Source organism: Salmo salar, chromosome ssa25, assembly GCF_905237065.1.
Source record: "Salmo salar chromosome ssa25, Ssal_v3.1, whole genome shotgun sequence".
NCBI lineage: Eukaryota > Metazoa > Chordata > Actinopteri > Salmoniformes > Salmonidae > Salmo > Salmo salar.
In genome coordinates this window covers 24483789-24507586 of record NC_059466.1, presented here as the reverse complement: position 1 = coordinate 24507586, position 23798 = coordinate 24483789, and the positions used below count along the sequence as shown (strand labels likewise).

The following is a 23798-nucleotide window of genomic DNA, read 5'->3' as shown; positions in this document are numbered from 1 at the left end:
TAAGGTGTATTTTTACCTTTTTTTTATCTGATTCTACAGCTTGCATCAGTTACCTGATGTGGAATAGAGTTCCATGTTGTCATGGCTCTATGTAGTACTGTGCACCTCCCATAGTCTGTTCTGGACTTGGGGACTGTGAAGAGACCTCTGCTGGCATGTCTTGTGGGGTATGCATGTGTGTCCGAGCTGTGTGCAAACATTTTCAGCAGACAGCTTGGTACACTCAAGTAGTGATGAAGTCAATCGCTCTTCCACTTTGAGCCATGAGAGATTGACATGCATGTCATTAATGTTAGCTCTCTGTGTACTTTTAAGGGTCAGCCATGCTATCCTGTTCTGGAGCCAACTGCAATTTTCCTAAGTCCCTCTTTGTGGCACCTGACCACACTACTGACCAGTAGTCTAGCTGCGACAAAACTAGGGCCTGTAGGACCTGCCTTGTTGATGGTGTTTAGGCAGAGTAGCACTTTATTATGGACAGACTTCTCCACATCTTAGCAACTGTCGTGTCAATATGTTTTGACCATGACAGTTTACAATCCAGGGTTACTCCAAGCAGTTTGGTCACCTCAACTTGCTCAATTTCCACATTATTCATTACAGGTTTAGTGAATGATTTGTCCCAAATACAATGGTTTGTTATTTAGGACTAACTTATTCCTTGCTACCCATTCTGAAAATAACTGCAGCTCTTTGTTAAGTGTTGCAGTAATTTCAGTTGCTGTAGTAGCTGATGTGTATAGTGTTGAGTCATCCGCATACATAGACACACTGGCTTTACTCAGTGGCATGTCGTTAGTAAAGATTGAAAAAGTAAGGGGCCTAAACAGCTACCCTGGGAAATTCCTGATTCTACCTGGATTATGTTAGAGGCTTCTTTTTAATGTCAAAAACTGCACTGAAGTCTAACAAGACAGCCCCCACAATCATTTTATCATCACTTTCTCTCAGCCAATCAGTCATTTGTATAAGTGCTGTGCTTGTTGAGTGCCCTTCCCTATAATCGTGCTGAAAATCTGTTGTCAATTTGTTTAATGTGAAATAGCATTGTATCTGGTCAAAAACTATTATTTCCAGAAGTTTACTAAGGGTTGGTAACAGGCTGATTGGTCTGCTATTTGAGCAATTAAAGGGGGCTTTACTATTCTTGGGTAGCGGAATGACTTTAGCTTCCTTCCAGGCCTGAGGGCACACACTTTCTAGTAGGCTTAAATTGAAGATGTGGCAAATAGGAGTGGCAATATCATCTGCTATTATCCTCAGTAATTTTCCATCCAGATTGTAAGACCCCCGGTGGCTTGTCATTGTTGATAGACAATATTTTTTTTGCCTCTTTCACACTGACTTTACAAAATTCGAAAGAGCAATTCTTGTCTTTAATAATTTCGTCAGATATATCAAATAAATTGAAAAAATCAAATCAAATTTTATTTGTCACATGCACTGAATACAACGAGTGTAGTAGGCGTTACAGTGGAACGCTTACTTACATGTCTTTAACCAAAAATGTGTTAAAGTATTTACTAAAAGTTAAAAATAAATAAAATAGAAAACCATGTGTCATGTCAGTGTTTGTTGCTGGCATGTCATACCCAAGTTTGCTTATCTTGCCAATGAAAAGGAATTCAAGTAGTTGGCAATATCAGTGTGTGTTGTGATGAATGAGCCATCTGATTCAAAAAATGGAGCCGAGTTTGCTTTTTTCCCAAAATGTCATTTAAGGTGCTCCAAAGCATTTTACAATCATTCTTTATAGCATTTTTTGTTTTTCATTGTATAGTTTCTTTTTATTTAGTTTAGTCACATGATTTCTTAACTTGCAGTACATTTGCCAATCAGTTGGGCTGCCAGACTTATTTGCATTACCTTTTGCCTCATCCTCTCAACCATACAATTTTTCAATTCCTCATCAATCCAATGGGATTTAATAGTTTTACAGTCATTTTCTTAATGGGTGCGTGCTTATTAGTAACTGGAATAAGCAATTTCATAAATGTGTCAAGTGCAGCATCTGGTTTCTCCTCATTACACACCACAGACCAGCAAATATTATTGGCATCATCAACATATGAATCACTACAAAACGTATTGTATGACCTCTTATTCACTATATTAGGCCCAGCCTTTGGAACTTTGGTTTTCCTAGATATGGCTACTATATTGTGATCACAACATCCTATGGATTTTGATACTGCTTTAAACAATTTCTGCAGCATTAGTAAAGATGTGATCAGAACATGTTGATTTCATTCCTGTGCTGTTTGTAAATACCCTTGTAGATTGACAACCTGAACCTGAAGTTTTTTCTCGCGTGGGCAATTTGATGAGAGCCATTCGATATTTAAATCACCCAGAAAATATACTTCTCTGTTGATATCAAATACATTATCAAGCATTTCACACATTATCCAGATACTGACTGTTAGCACTTGGTGGTCTATAGCAGCTTCCCACAAGAATGGGCTTAAGGTGAGGCAAATGAACCTGTAGCCATATTACTTCAACAGTATTTAACATTAGATCCTCTCTAAGCTTTACAGGAATGTGGTTCTGAATATAGACCGCAACACCGCCCCTGTTGGCATTTGTCTTTTCGGTAGATGTTATAACCATGTATTGCTACCACTATATCATCAAAGGTATTATCTAAGTGTGTTTCAGAGATAGTCAGCATATGAATGTCATCTGTTACAAGCAAGTTATTGACTTCATGGACCTTGTTTCTCAGGCTGCATATGTTAATACGGGATATTTTTTGCACTTTTCTGGGTTGCTTGATTGTTTTTAATGCTTTACTGGGAAGCTTATCCATAGACTTGCTCATGTTATTTATATTGGAGCTGATAGTCAGGGTGAGCGGCACACAGTGGTCTTCCTACTAGAGCCACCGCCTCAGTGCTAACAGTGTAACTCTGGTTCATAGGCTCATGATTACTGCATACGATAGCTGTAGGATCAACAAAGGTAATTGTCTGCCAACGCCCCTAGGATAATGTACATTTGATGCAGCATTGTGACGACTCATTGTCACAACGGTAGGGATTAACTGAGCTGGTCTTGGGTCATTGATAAGTCATTGTTTCAACGCAGCCTTCAAATGCGTGGCCAGAGTCCAAGATGATTTGGAATGACTCCATCATTCCTGTAGTGTATCTTCTTCTGTTTCCAGAAGGTGTCAAAGTTATCTATAAAAGTGATTCCAGCAGAGCTACATTAATATTTTATCCAGATGTGTAATGCCAGTAGCCTGTGGAATCTTTCACACCCACAGCCCAGCGATGGTACTGGACCTGAAAATATTGGAGTCTTTTAATGCTAAAATTAGTTCTTCAAAATCAAATTTCAGATGTTCCGAGCTAGCCCTCCTGCTCTCGTAGTCCCCACATGGACTACGACCAATTGATTGGTCGAAATAACAGACTTTTGACTTTTCTTTATTCTAGGACAGCCCTAATATCAACCCAGTGAGCAATGGAGAAACATTAATATTCTGTAGATAGAATCTCAGTCTATTAGTTTCAATGCAGTTGGCCTGTGTCACATAAGATAGAACAGCTTGAATGATATGGGAATGGATGAGTTGTATATGCTATGGAAGTTTCCTTGAAATGATGGACCTACATCTGTGACGCAATTGAATAACCAATGTGTTTGGACTATGAATGTATGTCAATGTGGATGTGCTTGTTGTGTTCCAGCTATGCCCTGGCAGATGAGGCCTACCGTTCTCTGAGGGACCAGGATAAAGACCAGTGTATCCTCATCACAGGAGAAAGTGGAGCTGGAAAGACTGGTGAGACAAGTCCACCACCAAACAAATGCAATAGGCCCACCATTTAATTGGGAGTTAACACTTACATGAATGTCATCAAACATGCACTATAATGGGTTAACATTTTGAGGGTAATCAAAATTTACAACACTTACAAGCAGCACTATTGAGGGTTCTTAAATGTACAACACAAGCACAGGAGGTTGGTGGCACCTTAATTGGGGAGAACAGGCTTGTTTTAACTTCTCTAGGGCCGGCGGGACGAAATCGTCCCACCTACGTAACAGCCAGTGGAATCCTGTGGCGCGTTATTCAAATACCTTCGAAATGCTATTACTTCAATTTCTCAAACATATGACCATTTTAAAGACAAGACTCTCGTTAATCTAACCACACTGTCCGATTTCAAAAAGGCTTTACAACGAAGGCAAAACATTAGATTATGTCAGCAGAGTACCCAGCCAGAAATAATCAGACACCCATTTTTCAAGCTAGCATATAATGTCACAAAAACCCAGAAGACAGCTAAATGCAGCACTAACCTTTGATGATCTTCATCAGATGACACTCCTAGGACATTATGTTATACAATACATGCATGTTTTGTTCAATCAAGTTCATCACAGGGCTAGCTATTTAGACACCGAGCAAGTTTAGCACTCACCAAAATCAGATTTACTATAAGAAAAATGTTATTACCTTTGGTGTTCTTCGTCAGAATGCACTCCCAGGACTTCTACTTCAATAACAAATGTTGATTTGGTCCCAAATAATCCATAGTTATATCCAAACAGCGGCGTTTTGTTCGTGCGTTCAAGACACTATCCGAATGGTAAAGAAGGGTGACGCGCACGACGCATTTCGTGACAAAAAAATTCTAAATATTCCATTACCGTACTTCGAAGCATGTCAACCGCTGTTTAAAATCCATTTTTATGCCATTTTTCTTGTAAAAAAGCGATAATATTCCGACCGGGAATCTGCGTTTTAGGTAAAAAGACGAAAGAAAATAAAGCATGGAGTCGACTCGTGCACGCGCCTAAGCCCATTGTCCTCTGATCGGCCACTTGCCAAAAGCGATAATGTGTTTCAGCCTGGGGCTGCCTCGATATCATTCAGCTTTTTCCCGGGCTCTGAGAGCCTATGGGAGCCGTAGGAAGTGTCACGTTACAGCAAAGATCCTCAGTCTTAAATAAACAGAGACAAGAAGAACAAGATCTTGTCAGAGAGGGCACTTCCTGTAAGGAATCTTCAGGTTTTTGCCTGCCATATGAGTTCTGTTATACTCACAGACACCATTCAAAAGTTTTAGAAACTTTAGGGTGTTTTCTATCCAAAGCCAATAATTATATGCATATTCTAGTTACTGGGCAGGAGTAGTAACCAGATTAAATCGGGTACGTTTTTTATCCGGCCGTGTCAATACTGCCCCCTACCCCCAACAGGTTAATGACTGGAACAGAATCAGTGGAATGGTATCAAAAACATGAAACGCATGGTTTCCAGGTGTTTGATGTCAATCCATTTTGTTTCATTCCGCCCATTATTATCAGCTGTTCTCCCCTCAGCAGCCTCCTGTGCACACAAGGTAGCCTACAAAAAATAGGTCCATCATTTTATGAGCTCACATTTGCGAGGAATCAACTGTATTAGTATTGTTGTATTGTAACACTGTTACAAAATAATATCAACACTTCTTTCGAATGTACAACACAAGGGTTAAGTGATCTTGAGACTTCTAGATAAGGGCTGTGTTCTGTTTGCAGTGTTCTAGAACAGTGGTTCCGAAACTTTTTATAGTTCCGTACCTCTTCAAACTGTCAACCTCCATCTGCGTACCCCCTCTAGCACCAGGGTCAGCGCACTCTCAAATGTTGTTTTTTGCCATCATTGTAAGCCTGCCACACACACACACTATATAATATATTTATTAAACATAAGAATTAGAGTTTTTGGGAGGTGACAAAGAGCTCTTATAGGACCAGGGCACAAATAATCAATAATCTTTATTTAACCATCTTACATATAAAACCTTATTTGTTCATAGAAAATTGTGAATAACTCACCAAAGGTTAATGAGAAGGGTGTGCTTGAAAGGATGCTCATAACTCTGCAATGTTGGGTTGTATTGGAGAGTCTGCCTTAAATCATTTTCCACACACAGGCTGTGCCTGTATTTAGTTTTCCTGCTAGTGAGGGCCAAGAATCCACTCTCACATAGGTACATGGTTGCAAAGGGCATCATTGTCTTAACAGCGTGATTTGCCAAGGCAGGATACTCTGAGCGCAGCTCAATCCAGAAATCTGGCAGTGGCTTCTGATTTAAATTAAATTTTCACAGAACTGCTTGTTGCAACTTCGATGAGGCTCTCTTGTTCAGATATTGGTAAGTGTGCTGGAGGCAGGGCATGAAAGGGATAACGAATCCAGTTGTTTGTATCATCTGTTTCGGGAAAGTACCTGAGTAATTGCGCACCCAACTCACTCAGGTACTTCGCTATATCACATTTGACATTGTCCGTAAGCTTGAGTTCATTTGCACACACGAAATCATACAAATAGAAAGACCTGTGTGTTGTCCTTGTTAATGCAGAAAGAGAAGCGCTCCAACTTCTTAATCATAGCCTCAATTATGTCCTGCAAATTGAATATAGTTGCGGAGAGTCCCTGTAATCCTAGACTCAGATCATTCAGGCGAGAAAAAACATCACCCAGATAGGCCAATCGTGTGAGAAACTCGTCATCATGCAGGCGGTCAGACAAGTGAAAACTTTAAGCTCGTCTCGCAATTTAAAAAAATGTGTCAATACTTTGCCCCTTGATAACCAGCACACTTCTGTATGTTGTAAAAGCATTACATGGTCGCTGCCCATATCATTGCATAATAGAAAAATACACTAGAGCTCAGGGGCCTTGCTTTAACAAAGTTAACCATTTCCACTGTAGTGTCCAAAATGTATTTCAAGCTGTAAGGCATTCCCTTGGCAGCAAGAACCTCTCGGTGGATGCTGCAGTGTACCCAAGTGGCGTCGGGAGCAGCTGCTTGCACGCGCGTTACCACTCCACTATGTCTCCCTGTCATGGCTTTTGTGCCGTCAGTACAGATACCAACACATCTTGACCATCAAAGTCCATTTGATGTCACAAAGCTGTCCACTACTTTAAAAATATCCTATCCTGGTTTCCAGTGGTTTGCAGAAGAGGATGTCATCCGACCCCCCCCCCCCCTTAAATGTAACGGACATGCACCAGGAGCTCTGCCAGGAGATGTTGACTCATCCAGCTGTAACGCATAGAATTCACTGGATTGTATGCGAAGCAGTAATTGTTTTAAAACATCTCCTGCCATGTCAACATTGTCTGTTGTCACGTCCTGACCAGTATAAGGGTTATTTGTTATTGTAGTTTGGTCAGGACGTGGCAGAGGGTATTTGTTTTATGTGGTTCGGGGTGGTGGTTTTGTAGAAGGGTATTTGATTTATGTATTCCGGGGTTTTTGGGCACTGTTCTATGTTTTGTACTTCTATGTTCTTTCTGGGTTGGTATATTTCTATGTGTAGGTTAATGGGGGGTTGGACTCTCAATTGGAGGCAGGTGCTTTCTCGTTGCCTCTGATTGAGAGTCCTATATATGGGTATGTGTTTGGTTTAGTGATTGTGGGAGATTGTTTCTTGTTTTGCGTGTGTGAGCATTACAAGACTGTTTTGTTGATCGTTCGTTCTTCGTTTGTTATTTTGGTGTTTTCTTGGTTCAAATAAATATCAAGATTAGCATCCACATTCCTGCTGCGTTTTGGTCCTCCATTCCCGACGACAACCGTGACATCTGTATAGTTTTTGGGGCCTTTTCACCCAGCATTGTCCCAGCCATATCCGCGGCAGCAGGAATAATTAAGTCCTCCACAATAGTATGGGGCTTGCCTGTCCTAGCCACTTGGTAGCTCACCATATAAGACACTTCTAGCCCCTTCTTATTAATGATATCTGTTGCTTTTATACATGTCTTACTATTCTAAAGTCGTTTTAATTCCTGCTCAAATTTTTCAAATTGGCATGTTTTGTTTCTGCACAAGAGTGAAGGTTTCATCAAGTTGTGAGATAGTACTTTTGCATATAACATACTGTGGCTGAGGGAAAGGCACTGCTCCCAATATAAGTGAACCCCAAATCAATGTAGTTCTCATCATATTTGCGCCTCTTCGATGGTCCAACGACCCTGTCTGTTCTGTGTTTTCCCGGGTAAAGGGGCAGTAGCTCTTCGGCTGCATCAGATTCACAACTGTCAGTGTCCATGCTAGCTGGGCTAACAACAAATGTAGAATTACTGATGCTAGCATTGGATGTGCTCGTGGAAGCAGAACAACTTGTGTTGTCGACAGGTGTAGGTGTAGTACTGCTGGTAGTAGCAGTACTATCAGTAGAGCTGGTATGTGTTTCTATGGACGCGGGCCTTACTAAATGGACAGTTTGAAAATGTTGCTTACCCCAGTTTGGGAATACCTGTTCTATAACATTCTGTTCTGTCTGTAGAACATACTAAGACTTGTAGCAGAGGGAAACTCAATGATGGGGGCCATGAAGGCAGGCAGGCAGCAGTAGCCACAAGAACAGTAGGATATCAAATCAAATTTTAAAGAACAGTAGGATTTGGTCAGAGTTAGATAAACCTACCGCCTACCAGACCTGGGACTGGGATTTGTTTTGGGAAAGCCTAAGTCAGGTTTGTACTTGAAACGGCAGATGCAAGTTAAATGTGACCGACTGTCTCGATTCGGTCTTTGTAGCAAAATTTTAAATGTATTTTTTTTTACATTGGATAAAAGTAGACACTCAGAGTTAGAAAATGGTATCATAAACTGCAGTTGAAGAACAATGGGAAAGTAATTCCGCTTTGAAAGTTGACCCCACTTTTGAGAAAATGGCACTTGAATGTTGCAGATGGATTGGAAAAAAACTTGTTTTTCAACCACTCCAAATTTCTTGTTAACAAACCATAGTTTTGGCAAGTCGGTTAGTACATCTACTTTGTGCATGACAAGTCATTTTTCCAACAATTGTTTACAGACCGATTATTTCACTTATCACAATTCCAGTGGGTCAGAAGTTTACATACACTAAGTTGACTGTGCCTTTAAACAGCTTGGAAAATTCCAGAAAACGATGTCATGGCTTTAGAAGCTTCTGATAGGCTAATTGACATAATTTGAGTCAATTGGAGGTGTACCTTCAAACTCAGTGCCTCTTTGCTTGACATCATGGGAAAATCAATAGAAATCAGCCAAGACCTCAGAAAAAAGAATTGTAGACCTCCACAAGTCTGGGTGAATGACGAGCATGTTGTCAATCCAGTTGACTCTCCATTTGGTTCCCATTAAACTCTCTACAAGTGGCCTTCATCTCACTAAAGAAAAGACAGAACTACATAAATGTTTATACCAGCAGATATCCCACAGCCCTGAAACCGTTCTGTGGTTAACTGATGCTTTGATTACAAGGCCTTGGATTATCTGTCACTGCAAGGCCAATTTTAACATCCTAATTACTTTAATACAGAACATTAATGTTAGTCAAGTGGTGTCACATTGTTCAACATCATTAATTGGTCCCCTTAGCAATGACGCAGTGCTGGCAGAGGTCAGAGTTCACTAGTGTTTTTATTAAACTTTTCTCCCTCAAATGCAAAACAAACAATTTTTGTCTAATGAAGTCGAGTGCAGCCATGTAACTTTCTACAATCTGCTGACATCAGTGTACAGGACATTACAACCACACCATTGGTTTTGGGGTCTTTCTTCCTCCTTTTGTCGGGGGGGGGTGTTCAACAGTAAATACTGGAATTTCTGTGCGCCAACCACTCATGGGTTTAAAGTCCCAATCCAGGAAATGAATCAGCAAAGCCAGGGCAATGAGATGAGTTAGGATTTGGGGTAATCTCTCATAATTTTTTGTAGGTTTACAGGGGGTAGATGAGGCTGATGAAAATGGGTTTGGGGTGACTGGGGTCACAGTGTTACCCTAATGCTATTCAGTCCAATTCTTTATGGAGTCATCTTGTGAAGACGTAGTCTTTTACTTGTTAAGGCATTTTTCAGAGGAGGACTAATTTCTTTATCATACTGCCTTGAGTGCAGTGCCTGACAGGAGTGTTTCAGTGCATTTGTTTCTGAGCATACTGAGCGTCATCAGTTTAATACTTCTGCAAATCTGAACTCGCATACCTGACCTCAAACACACATTTCTGCAGATTTGAATGGTTGAAGAGTCCCACTAGCAAGTAGTTCCTTTTCAAACCAGCTGAATCTTTTGTCATTTGGAAAACATGTAACCATTATCTTTGTATGAAAGATTTGATATGTGTGAGAGAGTAAAAAGTAGTCACTAACTTTATGTGTCAGACAATACCTTTATGATCTAGGGAGTGCCTCAACATTATGATGGTTATAAGCGTTTCTAATTTGTAACTAATCTCCTTTTGATCTTACTTTGTTCCTTTTGAGATTGTAAAACATGATTATAGCAGACTGTTGGCTTACTCACTGTAAGGTTTGTTAACGATACTATCCTCTGTCGGGTATTCAACTCTTAATAACCTACAAGGCCCGGAGCCTGCTGGTTTTCTGTTCTACCTGACAATTAATTGCACACACCTGGTGTCCAAGGTCTAAATCGGTCCCTGATTAGAGGGTAACAATGAATAAAGCAGTGGAACTGGCTCCGAGGACCAGAGTTGAGTTAGAGCCCTCAATGTTGTTTAAATATTGTACGTAATTTCTAGGATCCTTCAACTCTTGTGCTGATTTCCTGCTTTCCCCTTACCTGCTCTTTCCCCTTACCTGCTCTTTCCTAACAATCTTTTTCTAAGGGTTGTCAAAGGCCCTCTTAAGATTTCTTCTCTGCTTTTGTCTCTCGCTTTTTGCTTTCTGGGTCACAGTCAGCTGCAGACCGTCAGTCATCTCATCGGCCAGAGATGTACTGGAGTCTGGACTGAACATTACACTAATACTACAAACCATGTAACGTTTAGCATAATGCTTTCTGTCCTGAGAAGAGACTGATTCGGGAGCATGTCATATTCATATCGTTGCACAGATTCTAACCCCAGCTTTTAAAACGCTGGGTCTGGGTACATGTTCTTATACAGTACCAGTCAAAGGTTTGGACACACCTACTCATTCAAGGGTTTTTCATACATTTTTTTACTATTTTCTACATTGTAGAATAATAGTGAAGACATCAAAACTATGAAATAACACAAATGGAATCATGTAAACTCAGGACCCTGTCTTTCAAAGATAAGTAATAATCCAAATAACTTCACAGATCTTCATTGTAAAGGGTTTAAACACCGTTTCCCATGCTTGTTCAATGACCCATAAACAATTATTGAACACGCACCTGTGGAACGGTCCTTAAGACACTAACAGCTTAGACGGTAGGCAATTAAGGTCACAGTTATGAAAACTTAGGACACTAAAGAGGCCTTTCTACTGACTCTGGAAAAACATCAAAAGAAAGATGCCCAGGGTCCCTGCTCATCTGTGTGAACGTGCCTTAGGCATGCTGCAAGGAGGCATGAGGACTGCAGATGTGGCCAGGGCAATAAATTGCAATGTCTGTACTGAGAGACATTATGGATATTGCAAGACAGCGCTACAGGGAGACAGGATGGACAGCTGATCATCCTCGCAGTGGCAGGCAACGTGTAACACCTGCACAGGATTGGTACATCTGAACATCACACTAGCGGGACAGGTACAGGATGGCAACAACAACTGCCCGAGTTACACCAGGAACGCACAATCCCTCCATCAGTGCTCAGACTGTCCGCAATAGGCTGAGAGACTGGACTGAGCACTTGTAGGCCTGTTGTAACGCAGGTCCTCACCAGACATCACTGGCAACAACGTCGCCTATGGGCACAAACCCACCGTTGCTGGACCAGACAGGACTGGCAAAAAGTGCTCTTCACTGACGAGTTGCGGTTTTGTCTCACTAGGGGTGACGGTCGGATTTGCGTTTATCGTCGGGGGAATGAGCGTTACACCGAAGCCTGTACTCTGGAGTGGGATCGATTTGGAGGTGGAGGGTCCGTCATGGTCTGGCGCAGTGTGTCACAGCATCATCGAACTGAGCTTGTCATTGCAGGCAATCTCAACACTGTGCGTTACAGGGAAGACATCCTCCTCCCTCATGTGGTACGCTTCCTGCAGGCTCATCCTGACATGACCCTCCAGCATGACAATGCCACAAGCCATACTGCTCGTTCTGTGCATGATTTTCTGCAAGATAGGAATGTCAGTGTTCTGCCATGGCCAGCGAAGAGCTCAGATCTCAATCCCATTGTCCATGTCTGGGACCTGTTGGATCAGAGGGTGAGGGCTAGGGCCATTCCCCCCAGAAATGTCAGAGAACTTGCAGGTGCCTTGGTGGAAGAGTGGGGTAACATCTCACAGCAAGAACTGGCAAATCTGGTGCGGTCCATGAGGAGGAGATGCACTGCAGTACTGACTTTTACTTTTGATTTTGACCCCCCCCCCCCCATTTATTATTCCACATGTCTGTGGAACTTGTTCAGTTCATGTCTGTTGTTGAATCTTATGTTCATACAAATGTTTACACATGTTAAGTTTGCTGAAAATAAATGATGTTGACAGTGAGAGGATGTTTCCTTTTTTGCTGAGTTTATTAACCAAAAAGGTTTTAAACAAATAAATATATTTCAGATTCTTCAAAGTAGCGACCCTTTGCCTTGATGACAGCTTTGCCCACTCTTGGCATTCTCTCAACTAGCTTCATGAGGAATGCTTTTCCAACCGTCTTGAAGAAGTTCCCACATATGCTGAGCACTTGTTGGCTGCTTTTCCTACACTCTGCAGTCCAACTCATCCCAAACCATCTCAATTGGGTTGAGGTCAGGTGATTGTAGAGGCCAGGTAGTCTGATGCATCACCATCACTCTCTTTCTTGGTCAAATAGCCCTTACACAGCTTGGAGGGGTGTTTTGGGCTGGTGCTCTCATGCATGCTTCAGTGTTACTTGCCTAAAAGTTATTTAGCTCGTCTGGTAGTCTCGTGTCACTGGTCAGCTCGCGACTGTGCTTCCCTTTTGTAGTCCGTAATAGCTAAGCCCAGACACATCTGACAAACATCAGAGCCGGTGTAGTAGGATTCAATCTTAGTCCTGTATTGACGCTTTGCCTGTTTTGATGGTTTGTCTGAGGGCGTAGTAGGATGTCTTATAATTGTCGGGATTAGTGACCCACTCCTTGAAAGTGGCAACTCTAGCCTTTAGCTCTGTGCAGATTTTGCCTGTAATCCATGGCTTCTGGTTGGGATATGTACGTATGGTCTCTATGGGGACGACGTCCTCAATGCTCTTATTGATGAAGCCTGGTGACTGAGGTTGTATACTCCTCAATGCCATTGGATGAATCCCGGAACATATTCCAGTCTGTGCTAGCAGAACAGTCCTGTAACTTGGAATCCGCGTCATCGGACCACTTCCATTAAGAGCGAGTCACTGGTACTTCCTGCTTTAGTTTTTGCTTGTAAGCAGGAATCGGGAGAATAGAGTTATGGTTAGATTTGCCAAATGGAGGGCGAGGGAGAGCTTTGTATCCGTCTCTGTGTATGGAGTAAAGGTGATCTATAATTTTTTTTCCCTCTATTTGCGCATGTGACATGCTGGTAGAAATTAGGTAAAACTGATTTAAGTTTGCCTGCATTAAAGTCCCTGGCCACTAGGAGCGGCGCTGCTTCTGGATGAGCATTTTCTTGTTTGCTTATGGCATACAGCTCGTTGAGTGCGGTCTTAGTGCCAGCATCAGTTTGTTAGGGTAAATAAACGGCTACGAAAAATATAGATAGTGTGGTCTATAGCTTATCATGAGGTACTCTACCTCAGGCGAGCAATACCTTGAGACTTCTTTAACATTAGACATCGCGCGCCAGCACTTACTGACAAATAGACACACACACACGCCCCTCGTCTTACCAGACGTAGCTACTCTGTCCTGGCGTTACACAGAAAAACCAGCCAGCTCTTCCGTGTCGTTGTTCAGCCATGACGCAATGAAACATAGGATATTACAGTTTTTAATGTCCCGTTGGTAGGATAGTCTCGACCGTAGACCATCGAGTTTGTTTTCCTGTGATTGCACGTTGGCCAATAGATCTGATGATCATGGAGATTTACTGACTCGCCTATGAATCCTAACAAGGCATCCCAACCTTCTCCCTCGGTATCTCCGCAGGAGAAGGTTGCGAATGACAGGAATTGGACCTGTTCTCCGGAAAGAAGTATTTCCTTCGCGTCGGACTCATTAAATAAAAAATCTTCGTCCAGATCGAGGTGAGTAATCGCTGTTCTGAAGTTCTTTTCCATCATAAAGAGACGTTAGCAGTAACTTTATGTACATAATAAGTTACAAACAAAATAGCAGTTGCTTTGGAGCCCGTAAAACGGCAGCCATCCTGTCTGGCCCCATTATTTATGCGGCTTCGGTAACTCTGGGTCTTCCTTCCTGTGGCGGTCCTCATTTCAGCCAGTTTTATCATAGCGCTTGATTGTTTTTGCGACTGCACTTGAAGAACCTTTCAAAGTTCTTGACATTTTTCAGATTGACTGACCTTTGTCTTAAAGTAATGTTGGGCTGTCGTTTATCTTTGCTTATTTGAGTCGTTCTTGACATAATATGGACTTGGTTGTTATGGAGTGTGTGAACAGTGGAGAGGGACCCCAGAGAGGGTACACACCCTGTCTATAGGGGCTGTTGGAGCGTGATGTAAGGGAGATTTTGGGGTGTGGAGGGGCTGGCTAGGGTTGGCGTAATTGGTGACTTAAGAGGTTTGGGTGTGGAGGGGCTCTTGCCTCAGCCCTGTCTAGATCTAGATGAGATTGACCTTTAACCCTGTCTTTCTGTCTGTTCCTGTTCCAGAGGCCAGTAAGCTGGTGATGTCATATGTGGCGGCGGTTTGTGGGAAGGGCCAGGAGGTGAACAAGGTGAAGGAGCAGCTGCTGCAGTCCAATCCTGTGCTGGAGGGTGAGTGTTCTAACCCACCTTTCACTCTTTCCCATGCAAGTTCAGAATAGGAGGTGCTTATATATGTGAGTGGAAGTGGCTCCCATGCTTCAGGTTCAGAGTGGGATGGGGCTCAGCTAAGATGGCCGAGGCATCAGGGACATACCCACTTTAACACACAATCAGTTTTGCTTTTTTTCTCTAACCGGTCTCTTTTTCTCACACGCCAAGCCTCTCTTATTAACAGAGATATCCAAATAGCTTGAATGCTTTCACCAACAATTACAACCATTAGGCTAGCTGCCGCACATGTTGTAATGGTTGGCAAAAAGCATTCAACCTATATGGATATCTCTGTTAAGAGAGGCTTGAAGTGTGTGAGAAAGAGACCCGTTGGGCCGGTAACCGAAAGGTTGCTGGTTCGAATACCACAGCCGAGATGGTGAAAAATCTGTCTGTGCCTTTGAGCAAGGTCTTAACCCTAATCTGCTCCAGGGACGCCATGCTACTATGGCTTACCCGGTATGTGACAATACACTTTTTCATATTATTTTCTTTACATTCAATTCACTGTTCATTTGTGACCGGCCTCTGTACATAAAAAAAAACACCTGTTTTGGAGAGTACCGTATTTGTTTTCCTGACATGAATCATCAAACCACTCTTCATCCAATTACTACTAGACACAACATGCAACACTTTATAAAATCTCCCAACCCTATTTACGTTTTTCACCAATCCTCAGTCTACTGCGTTAGGAGAAAAAACCCTCCCTATACCTCTGTGCTGGCACAGACAGCAGTGTTTTAATTGAGGGTCTGTAGATAGGAAATACTCATGAATGATGAAGCCAGCCTAGCAGTGCCCAGTACTTAGCTGCTGTACTATAGAGCCAGGCCCAGAACACACTCAGTAGGAGTATAGCAGCTACAGGCTGTAATGACCCCTAGGTACACAAAGAGAGGGAGCGGGACATGGACTTACAGTAGTTAGCAATGATTAACTTAATCAACACTCCTTAATTAGGTGGCTGATTTAAATACTTTACAACCCCACGGTGCTTTGTTGAACGACAAATGAACGCTGTATAGTGTAAAATGTGGGATTTTGGAGAGAGGAAGAGAATACTAATAATGTACTTTTACTGCAGTTGGTACTCCCACAAATATCAGCCTGCTTAAAGGACTGTACTGAATGTGCAATTTTGTACTTTGTTCAGGGTCTTTTCTTGAATGGTGATATTGTGTTGAAATGTGTGTTGAGCTATGAAATACTGCAAACTTATAATTGATGGTCTCTGGTCATTTTCATAATTTTGTACTATGTGTAGTGCACAGTTCACACACGGAATCACTGACTTAAATTTAGAGAGACTGCTATTTTGAGCCTTAAGCTTTGAAAGCCTCCAAGCTTTGTTTTAACCCGGACCCTCAATAACATATTGGGACTGATTAGGCGTCATCAGGTGCGGTAGGTAGCCTAGTGGTTAGAGCGTTGGACCAGTAACCAAAAGGTTGCTAGATTGAATCCCTGAGCTAACAAGGTAAAAATGTCTTTCTGCCCCTGAACAAGGCAGTTAACACACTGTTTCTAGGCCGTCATTGTAAATAAGAATTTGTTCTTAACTGACTTGCCTAGTTAAATAAAGATAAAATCAGACCGAAAGGCTTTGTGATAGTCTAGTTGTTGCATGATTGACAGATAAATGAATCAGCTTTTACAGGTTCGACAGACAGCGTTAAGTAGATTTCATGAAGAGAACACCAACCAAGCCATCAGTATCTGTGTTAGTTAGTGCTTATGATTTAGCAGAGAAAGTGATGCTTGATGACTTTTCACATACTTGAAGTAATACAGACTTACAGACTATCAAAATGTATAATATACTGACATTGGTTGCCCTGTCTACCTGACTGATACTCATGTTTAAATGTTTATTTTCAGCTTTTGGGAATGCTAAAACTATGAGAAATGACAACTCATCCCGATTTGTAAGTATCCTATTTTCTTTGTTGTCCTGACACTAACACTGAAGTCTGTGGGTGCTTTGATGGTCTGCTCCTCCAATAAGAATCTGTGTTTGATGGTCTGCTCCTCCAATAGGAAACAGTGTTTGATGGTCTCCTCCATTGAAGCTGTGTTTACTTTAGATTAAACACAGGTGGACCTTTGATCTAGAGTCACCACAGGCAAACAAACCCTCACCCTTTTTCTCTTCTGTCTTTTTCTCTCCGAATTTCTTTCATATCACTCTTTCTCCCCAAGTTCCTCCCTCATTTTCTCCCTCTGTATAGCTTGCAATTGGCTCTCTCTGCAGACCCTGCCTTAACACCAAGCCGTTACAGTTACAGCATAGAGGCAGCCCAGGATAGAAATGAAACCCAAGTCAGCGTAGCGTTTTTTTGGCAGCCATCTCCAGATGTCTGCCGATGGCTCCTGCCAAGATCCCTTTTAGTGTTTGGGAAACTGCTCTTTTCTCCAGTAACTCCACTGCCTCTGGTGTCATGTAATGTTTTCCTACAATGAGATGGCTCTTAAAGCACTAAATATATCCACTGATTCCACTCCCACATGGCACAAGCACCAATACGGTGCTGCTTTGTACAGTTAAAGATTACATTACGTCACATCATGCAAAACAGCTTGTGTCGGCTGGTGTGGAGACCGTATTGACGGTACGATCGTCAGCCAATGGGATGGTTAGGTTTACGGTAACTGTTACTCTGACCTTTGGCCAATTGCCCCTGAGGAACTAACATACTTGGAGGCCTACACTACCTCTCCTCCGATATGACTTATCCACAGTGAGCATTCTGGTGCAAACATGGCTCCTGCAGCACTGGAGCTTTAGGAAACTGACTGACGCTTTGACTAATGATGATATCAGCAGAGTGGTGATGCAACCACTATCTTACTCTGTTGAGGTTTTTTGTCTGGCAAACTAATCTAGGAAAGCATTATGTATTTTTATTTCTCATGCTTCCTCACTGGCTGGCTACGTTTTCCAGTGGGGCCCATTGGCAGCCAGCAGCTGCCTGTTTTAGATTCCACTGTTTCTGATGTCACCACATTACTTCAGGCTTCACCAATCAGACTGGAAACGCACTGACTGACTGACTGAACCATACCCCACCCTGTCTCGGGCTAACCAGTCTTCACTTAATGCCTGTTTATTTATCTAACCTTTATTTAACCAGGCAGGTCAGTTAAAAACACATTCACAATGATGACCTAATATCTAGGGCACTGGTCAGGTCACGTTGTCAGGACAAAACCAAAACTCATGTACCATTTGAACTAATATCCCACGAGTCAGTTTAATCTGGTGCTCAAGTGCTCTGTGTACCATACTATTCAACCTCTGGCTTTCATAAAGTTGTACAACTCACTCACTCACCCACCCACCAACCTCAGAGTGTAGCTACCTACCTGTCCCTAGCCTGTGCTCAGGTTTAGGATATCATAGTAGGGGAATTATTTTGGATTATGCCTGATCTGTTTATTTAGGTAACCTTGATATAAACTGCTGGATGAGCACCTCCTGCTTGTTCCAGTGAATGCCATTTAGTTCTAACACATCTCCTCAGGACGAGGACAGATTGTTTGATCTGTTTCTTCCCCCTGCAGAGAGACTGGAGATGTTGAAAGTTGTTGCCAGTTAAATGTTTTCTGTTTTGACCTTTATTTAACTAGGCAAGTCAGTTAAGAACAACTTCTTATTAACAATGACGGCCTATTATTTACGCTGGGCCAATTGTGCGCCGCCCTGTGGGACTCCCAATCACGGCCGGTTGTGATACAGCCTGGAATCGAACCAGGGTGTCTGCAGTGACACCTCTAGCACTGAGATGCAGTGCCTTAGACCGCTGCGCCACTCAGGAGCCACTACGGCTTTTTAAAAAACTCAGTTATAAATAAAAGGAAGACCAATCAAATGGCTGAAAAGAAACTGGGCCCAGTGTTCTTCTAACCAACATTGTAAATGGAACAGAAGGTGAGCGAAGCAAGGTGGTTTGTTTTACTCTCCTTTCAAATGGGAGAAGAATAAAGTACTTTCCTTCTTCACTGTAGTCAATTACTTCACAGCATACCTATGTGTGATTGGCAGCTGACTTTATGAACACGTCCAGTGCCTGGAGACAAAATTACTTCTTCAAAATGAGTTAAACTCTTTTCTCCTTTCAGTGAGGTTTGCGGTGATCCCTGCCTGTGCTTGTGCAAGCTTCCTCCTGCACCTGGGAATGTGTTCAATGGCCATTTTCAATTATTAATATTTACTCTTTGATTCCTAAACATAACTTAAATGCATCCAGGGCCTGTGCTGAGTTTGCTACAAAGCAACCTAACCTTGCCACCTTATTATAAGCCCTGGGCCTGACTCATCCTATTTGTCCTGTTTTATCTGTTTATCTCTTGTTTTGGCTGCCTGGAAAACCGCTTCATTGCTGAAAGAAAACATATAGATTTTTGCCTCAGAGACAAGCTAGTTGTTGTTATTTACCCAATAACATTCTGATATGTTAGTGTGGTGTCAGGACTTTCTAATCACTGTATTCTCTCTTCTCTACAGGGGAAATACATGGACATTGAGTTTGACTTCAAGGGAGACCCTTTGGGTGGAGTTATTAGCAACTGTGAGTATTATAAGGATCACACACACACACACACACACACACACACGTCATGCTTAAATAACCACATGCTAAGCTCTCCTACATCCCTCTAGCCCTTTCACATGTCAATGCTGTGAGCATGGTAGTGATAGTGTAGCCCTGACACAGTTAGCTCAATTAAACCCCCAGTCAGTCAGTCATTCTACAATGGTAATGGTTTGTCTCACACCCTGGGTGAGGGACAGGATCTGGATGAGGGAGAGGGACAGGGAGTCGAGCAGTTCACCACATGCTGCCCCTGCACGCCCGGTCAGCCTGCTCACCAAAGAGAGCGGGAGATCAATATTGCACTGTTTGTTTTCAGTCAATGGAGGGTCAGTGACACACAGGAACTAGATGGGGGGGAAAAACAACCTAAAAAAAACTGAACAGTTGCCAAACAGACACATGAAAAAATGTTGACTGCTTTCTGTCTGCAGTACCTCGTCTTGTCTCTATCTCTGACCCTCAACTGCTTTGTTATTGTTTTGTCCGTTCTCTTGTTCATATTGTTTTGTCTAGTCTGAAGAGATTCTGCCATGAGGTCGGGAAATAAAGAGTGGGTAGATCTGTCACAGATAGTCCTTTCTGTCTGTTGAAGAGGAGAGCTCATGGAGACTGCCCAGTGCCTTCATAGGTTTATTATGGAGAGGGAGACTGACGGCCATGTGACTCTATGGTGCAATGGTATATAACAGGAAGAGGAGGATGGATGGAAGGTAGTGATGTGCAGCCGTGTTTAAGGTAATTTAAATAGTGTGTGGCTGAAGGGCAGGTTGAATAAAGAGAAACAATACCTTACACAATCCATCAATGTATAATTATTGGGCAATTTATATAGGTTACAAGGAGTTTTTTCTTTCATTATTTTAGACTGTCTGGTATTACTGCATAAGCCTAAACTTTAGCTTAACTGTACGGACGCCAAATAGCCTACACAGCCAATCACCAGATAATGCTTTTGGGAACGCAGAAAAAATTTACGTCAATCCACTTAGGCAAAAAGGTAATTGCCGAAGTTTCATTCAATAAAACAATAGCTGAGTAAGGAGAGCTGAAAATAAAGGAGGGCCAGAAAAGTAATGTTTGAAAATATTTGGTGAAGTGGTAAAAGAGGATGATGGCAGTGCTGGCTATGTTATGTGTGACAATTGAGGCTCTATACAAATTCGACAGTCACAAGACGTGACTTCAAATAGGCCTACGGCATATCAAGGGAACTGTAGCCTAATGTTTAGATGGGTTAAATGGAAAATGAAATCTGGACATTGACTAACCAGAATAACCTACTCCAAAGTCCTCTGATAATACTAGTCCCGTGCGAATCGACATCCCTGTGTTTTGAGAGAAATGTCTGAGTTGGCTCGAGGTTTGAACAAGAAAACAGTAACTGATTCGATAAATTGAATAAAGTGCTGCGCATAGCCTATATATGAAGGGCCAACATGTATCAACGTTCGCTGTGAATGCATTTGTTTATACGCAAAATAATTGAATATCGCCAAATGCATCATTAAATTTATTGCGCATATTTAATGCAACCATTGCTGTTAATAGATCGCAAAGACGTATACTACTGAACTAAACGTTTGGAACATCCATAGCCTAAAAATGCATATCAAGTGCACGTTAGCTGTTTAGCTCACATCTGAAGCCTTGGGGGCTAAGACGTCTTCTATTGCGGATCGCTAAAATATCCGAATGATTATGATCACACTTCCTCAATTAAAATATTATTGCGACACTATACCAAAGATGGTTTGGTATGGTTTAGAAACTTGGGAACCAAGCTCGAGTTATCAGTGTTGTCGCCTGGACATGTTGAAATATCTTCATGCCTAGAAAAAACCTCCAGGCTTCCATCATAACTGTCAATTTATAGGAAGAAATATATATATATATATATATATATATATATATATATATATATATATATATATATATATATAATAATTACAGGGGGCAGTTTGGAAAAACTAATCCCTTCCAAATCGTTCTCTAGAATAACGGACATTCTGGGGTAATAAATACATAACCAGTGTTCTCTAGTAATGCTTGTCCCGTGTGAATAGTACTATAGCCTTAATAATAACTCCTGCAGCATTCCTGCAGCATGTCAACCTCCACTCTTCTGGGAAGGCTTTCCGCTAGATGTTGGAACATTGCGGGTACTTGCTTCCATTCAGCCACGAGAACATTAGTGATGTTGGCATGGCATTCCAATTCATCCCAAAGGTGTTCGATGGAGTTGAGGTCAGGGCTCTGTGCAGGTCAGTCAAGTTCTTCCACACTGATCTTGACAAAACATGTCTGTATGGACCTCGCTTTGTGCACTGGGGCATTGTCATGCTGAAACAGGAAAGGGCCTTCCCCAAACTGTTGTCACAAAGGTGGAAGCACAGAATCGTCCGAATGTCATTGTATGCTGTAGCATTAAGGTTTCCCTTCACTGGAACTAAGGGGCCTAGCCAGAACTATGAAAAACAGCCCCAGACCATTATTCCTCCTCCACCAAACTTTACAGTTGGCACTGGATTCTGACAGGTAGAGTTCTCCTGGCATCCGCCAAACCCAGATTTGTCCGTTGGACTACCTGATGGGGAAGCATGATTCATCACTCCAGAGAAGGCGTTTCCACTGCTCCATAATCCAATGGCGGCACGCTTTACACCACTCCAGTTTACGCTTGGCATTGCGCATGGTGATCTTAGGCTTGTGTGTGGCTGCTTGGCTATGGAAACCCATTTGATGAAGCTCACAACGAACAGTTATTGTGCTGATGTTGCTTCCAGGGGCAGTTTGGAACGCGATAGCGAGTGTTGCAACTGAGGACAGACTATTTTTACACGCTTCAGTACTTGGCGGTCCCGTTCTGTGAGCTTGTGTGGCCTACCACTTTAGGGCTGAGCTGTTGTTGCTCCTAGATGTTTCCACTTCACAATAACAGCACTTACAGTTGACCAGGGCAGAAATTTGACGAACTGACTTGTTGGAAAGTAGGCTTCTTATGACTGTGCCACGTTGAAAGTCGCTGAGCTCTTCAGTACGTGCCATTCTACTGCTAAGGTTTGTCTTTAGAGATTGCATGTTTCTGTGCTCGATTTTATAAACTTGTCAGCAACGGGTGGTGCTGAAATAGCAGAATCCACTAATTTGAAGGGGTGTCCACATCATTTTGGGGATGTGCTGTATGTAAATTATGTACTGTATCTTTGACTGTAGCCTATAGCGCATTTTCTATATTTGCAGGTTAGGGTTGGGTGCGGGTCTCAAATGTTCACTTTACCACATATAGTCGGGCGGTTGCGGATGGGTTATAATCAATTGCGAGCAGGTGTGGGTGAACAAACAGCTGACCTGCGCACCACTAATGGAAGAATAGGCCTCTCATGCCTGAGGGCTTCCCTCAGAAGTCACTAGCTATAAATTCCTCTGTTCCTTTATGTCGCTGCTGCAGCACAGTCAGCCAACACCTCATTATGGCCCTCTCTCCATCTCTCTCCATGCCCAGAGATTTTCTTTAATTTGGGATTAAAGAGGAACACCTCTAGGGGAGTGGTTCACAAACCTCTCCTCGGCACCCCCTGACGTTTCACAATTTTTTTGTAGCCCTCAACTAGCTCACCTGATTCACCTAGTCAAGGGCTTGATAATTAGTTGTCAATTCGAATCAGGATGTGCTAGCACTGGAATAGATCAAATACATGGAATGGTTGTGGGTCCCCAGGTGAGGTTCGAGAACCACTGCTCTAGGGCATGGTGGAGCAGCTAGGGTTAGGCCACAGTCGAAGGGTTTAGGACACTACAGCCCATGCTCACTAGTTTTGTATGGAATAATGTGTCAAACTATGTGTAGAATTTTGTCTGCTTTGATAATCTGATAATTGTTATTGTATGTGATTGTGCCTTGTTCATTACCCATTTTGTATAAGAAGGTAAAGTTCAATTGACTTAGATAATGGTAACATGCTAGGAAGAAGATATCAATACCCAGGCGCACAATCCTTTGGTGCTTGTTAAATCCTAGTCTAAACGACAAGACAGGATATGGACTTCCGTTCTTACTTTTCAGTATATAGCGTGTCTGACATTTCTCCTTTAATGTATGTTTATCAATCTAGGAACCATTTCCTGGATGCAGCCTGCTTGCTGCATATAGCTAAATAGCATTCAACATTTTACAAATGCTTTACAGCAGGCATGAAAAATCCTTAGTAGTAAAAAGCAATAACAGAGCTGAACTCTTCTAGTGTACAAAAGGTTAAAGGTCATGACAGAGAGAAGAGCCCCTTGGGGGGTAGACTGAATGTTCAGAACATTCTTGAGCCACATTTCCTGTTTCCTGCATCTTATTT

General features: G+C 42.3%; 1 protein-coding gene across 10 annotated transcripts in view; it reads left to right on the top strand.

The window, feature by feature from the left end:
* The window catches only part of LOC106586439 (unconventional myosin-Ib), a 142682-nt gene that overhangs the window by 74546 nt on the left and 44338 nt on the right, over positions 1-23798 (top strand). For 9 of the 10 annotated variants that reach the window (XM_045707713.1, XM_045707708.1, XM_045707714.1 and 6 more), the window contains 4 exons: positions 3699-3793; positions 14708-14812; positions 16736-16782; positions 19362-19425. In XM_045707713.1, the coding sequence (XP_045563669.1) occupies positions 3699-3793; positions 14708-14812; positions 16736-16782; positions 19362-19425 (311 nt within the window). Of the gene's footprint in view, positions 1-3698; positions 3794-14707; positions 14813-16735; positions 16783-19361; positions 19426-19976; positions 20188-23798 lie in introns of those variants that run through there. The other variant, XM_014173721.2, reaches the window with a different exon arrangement.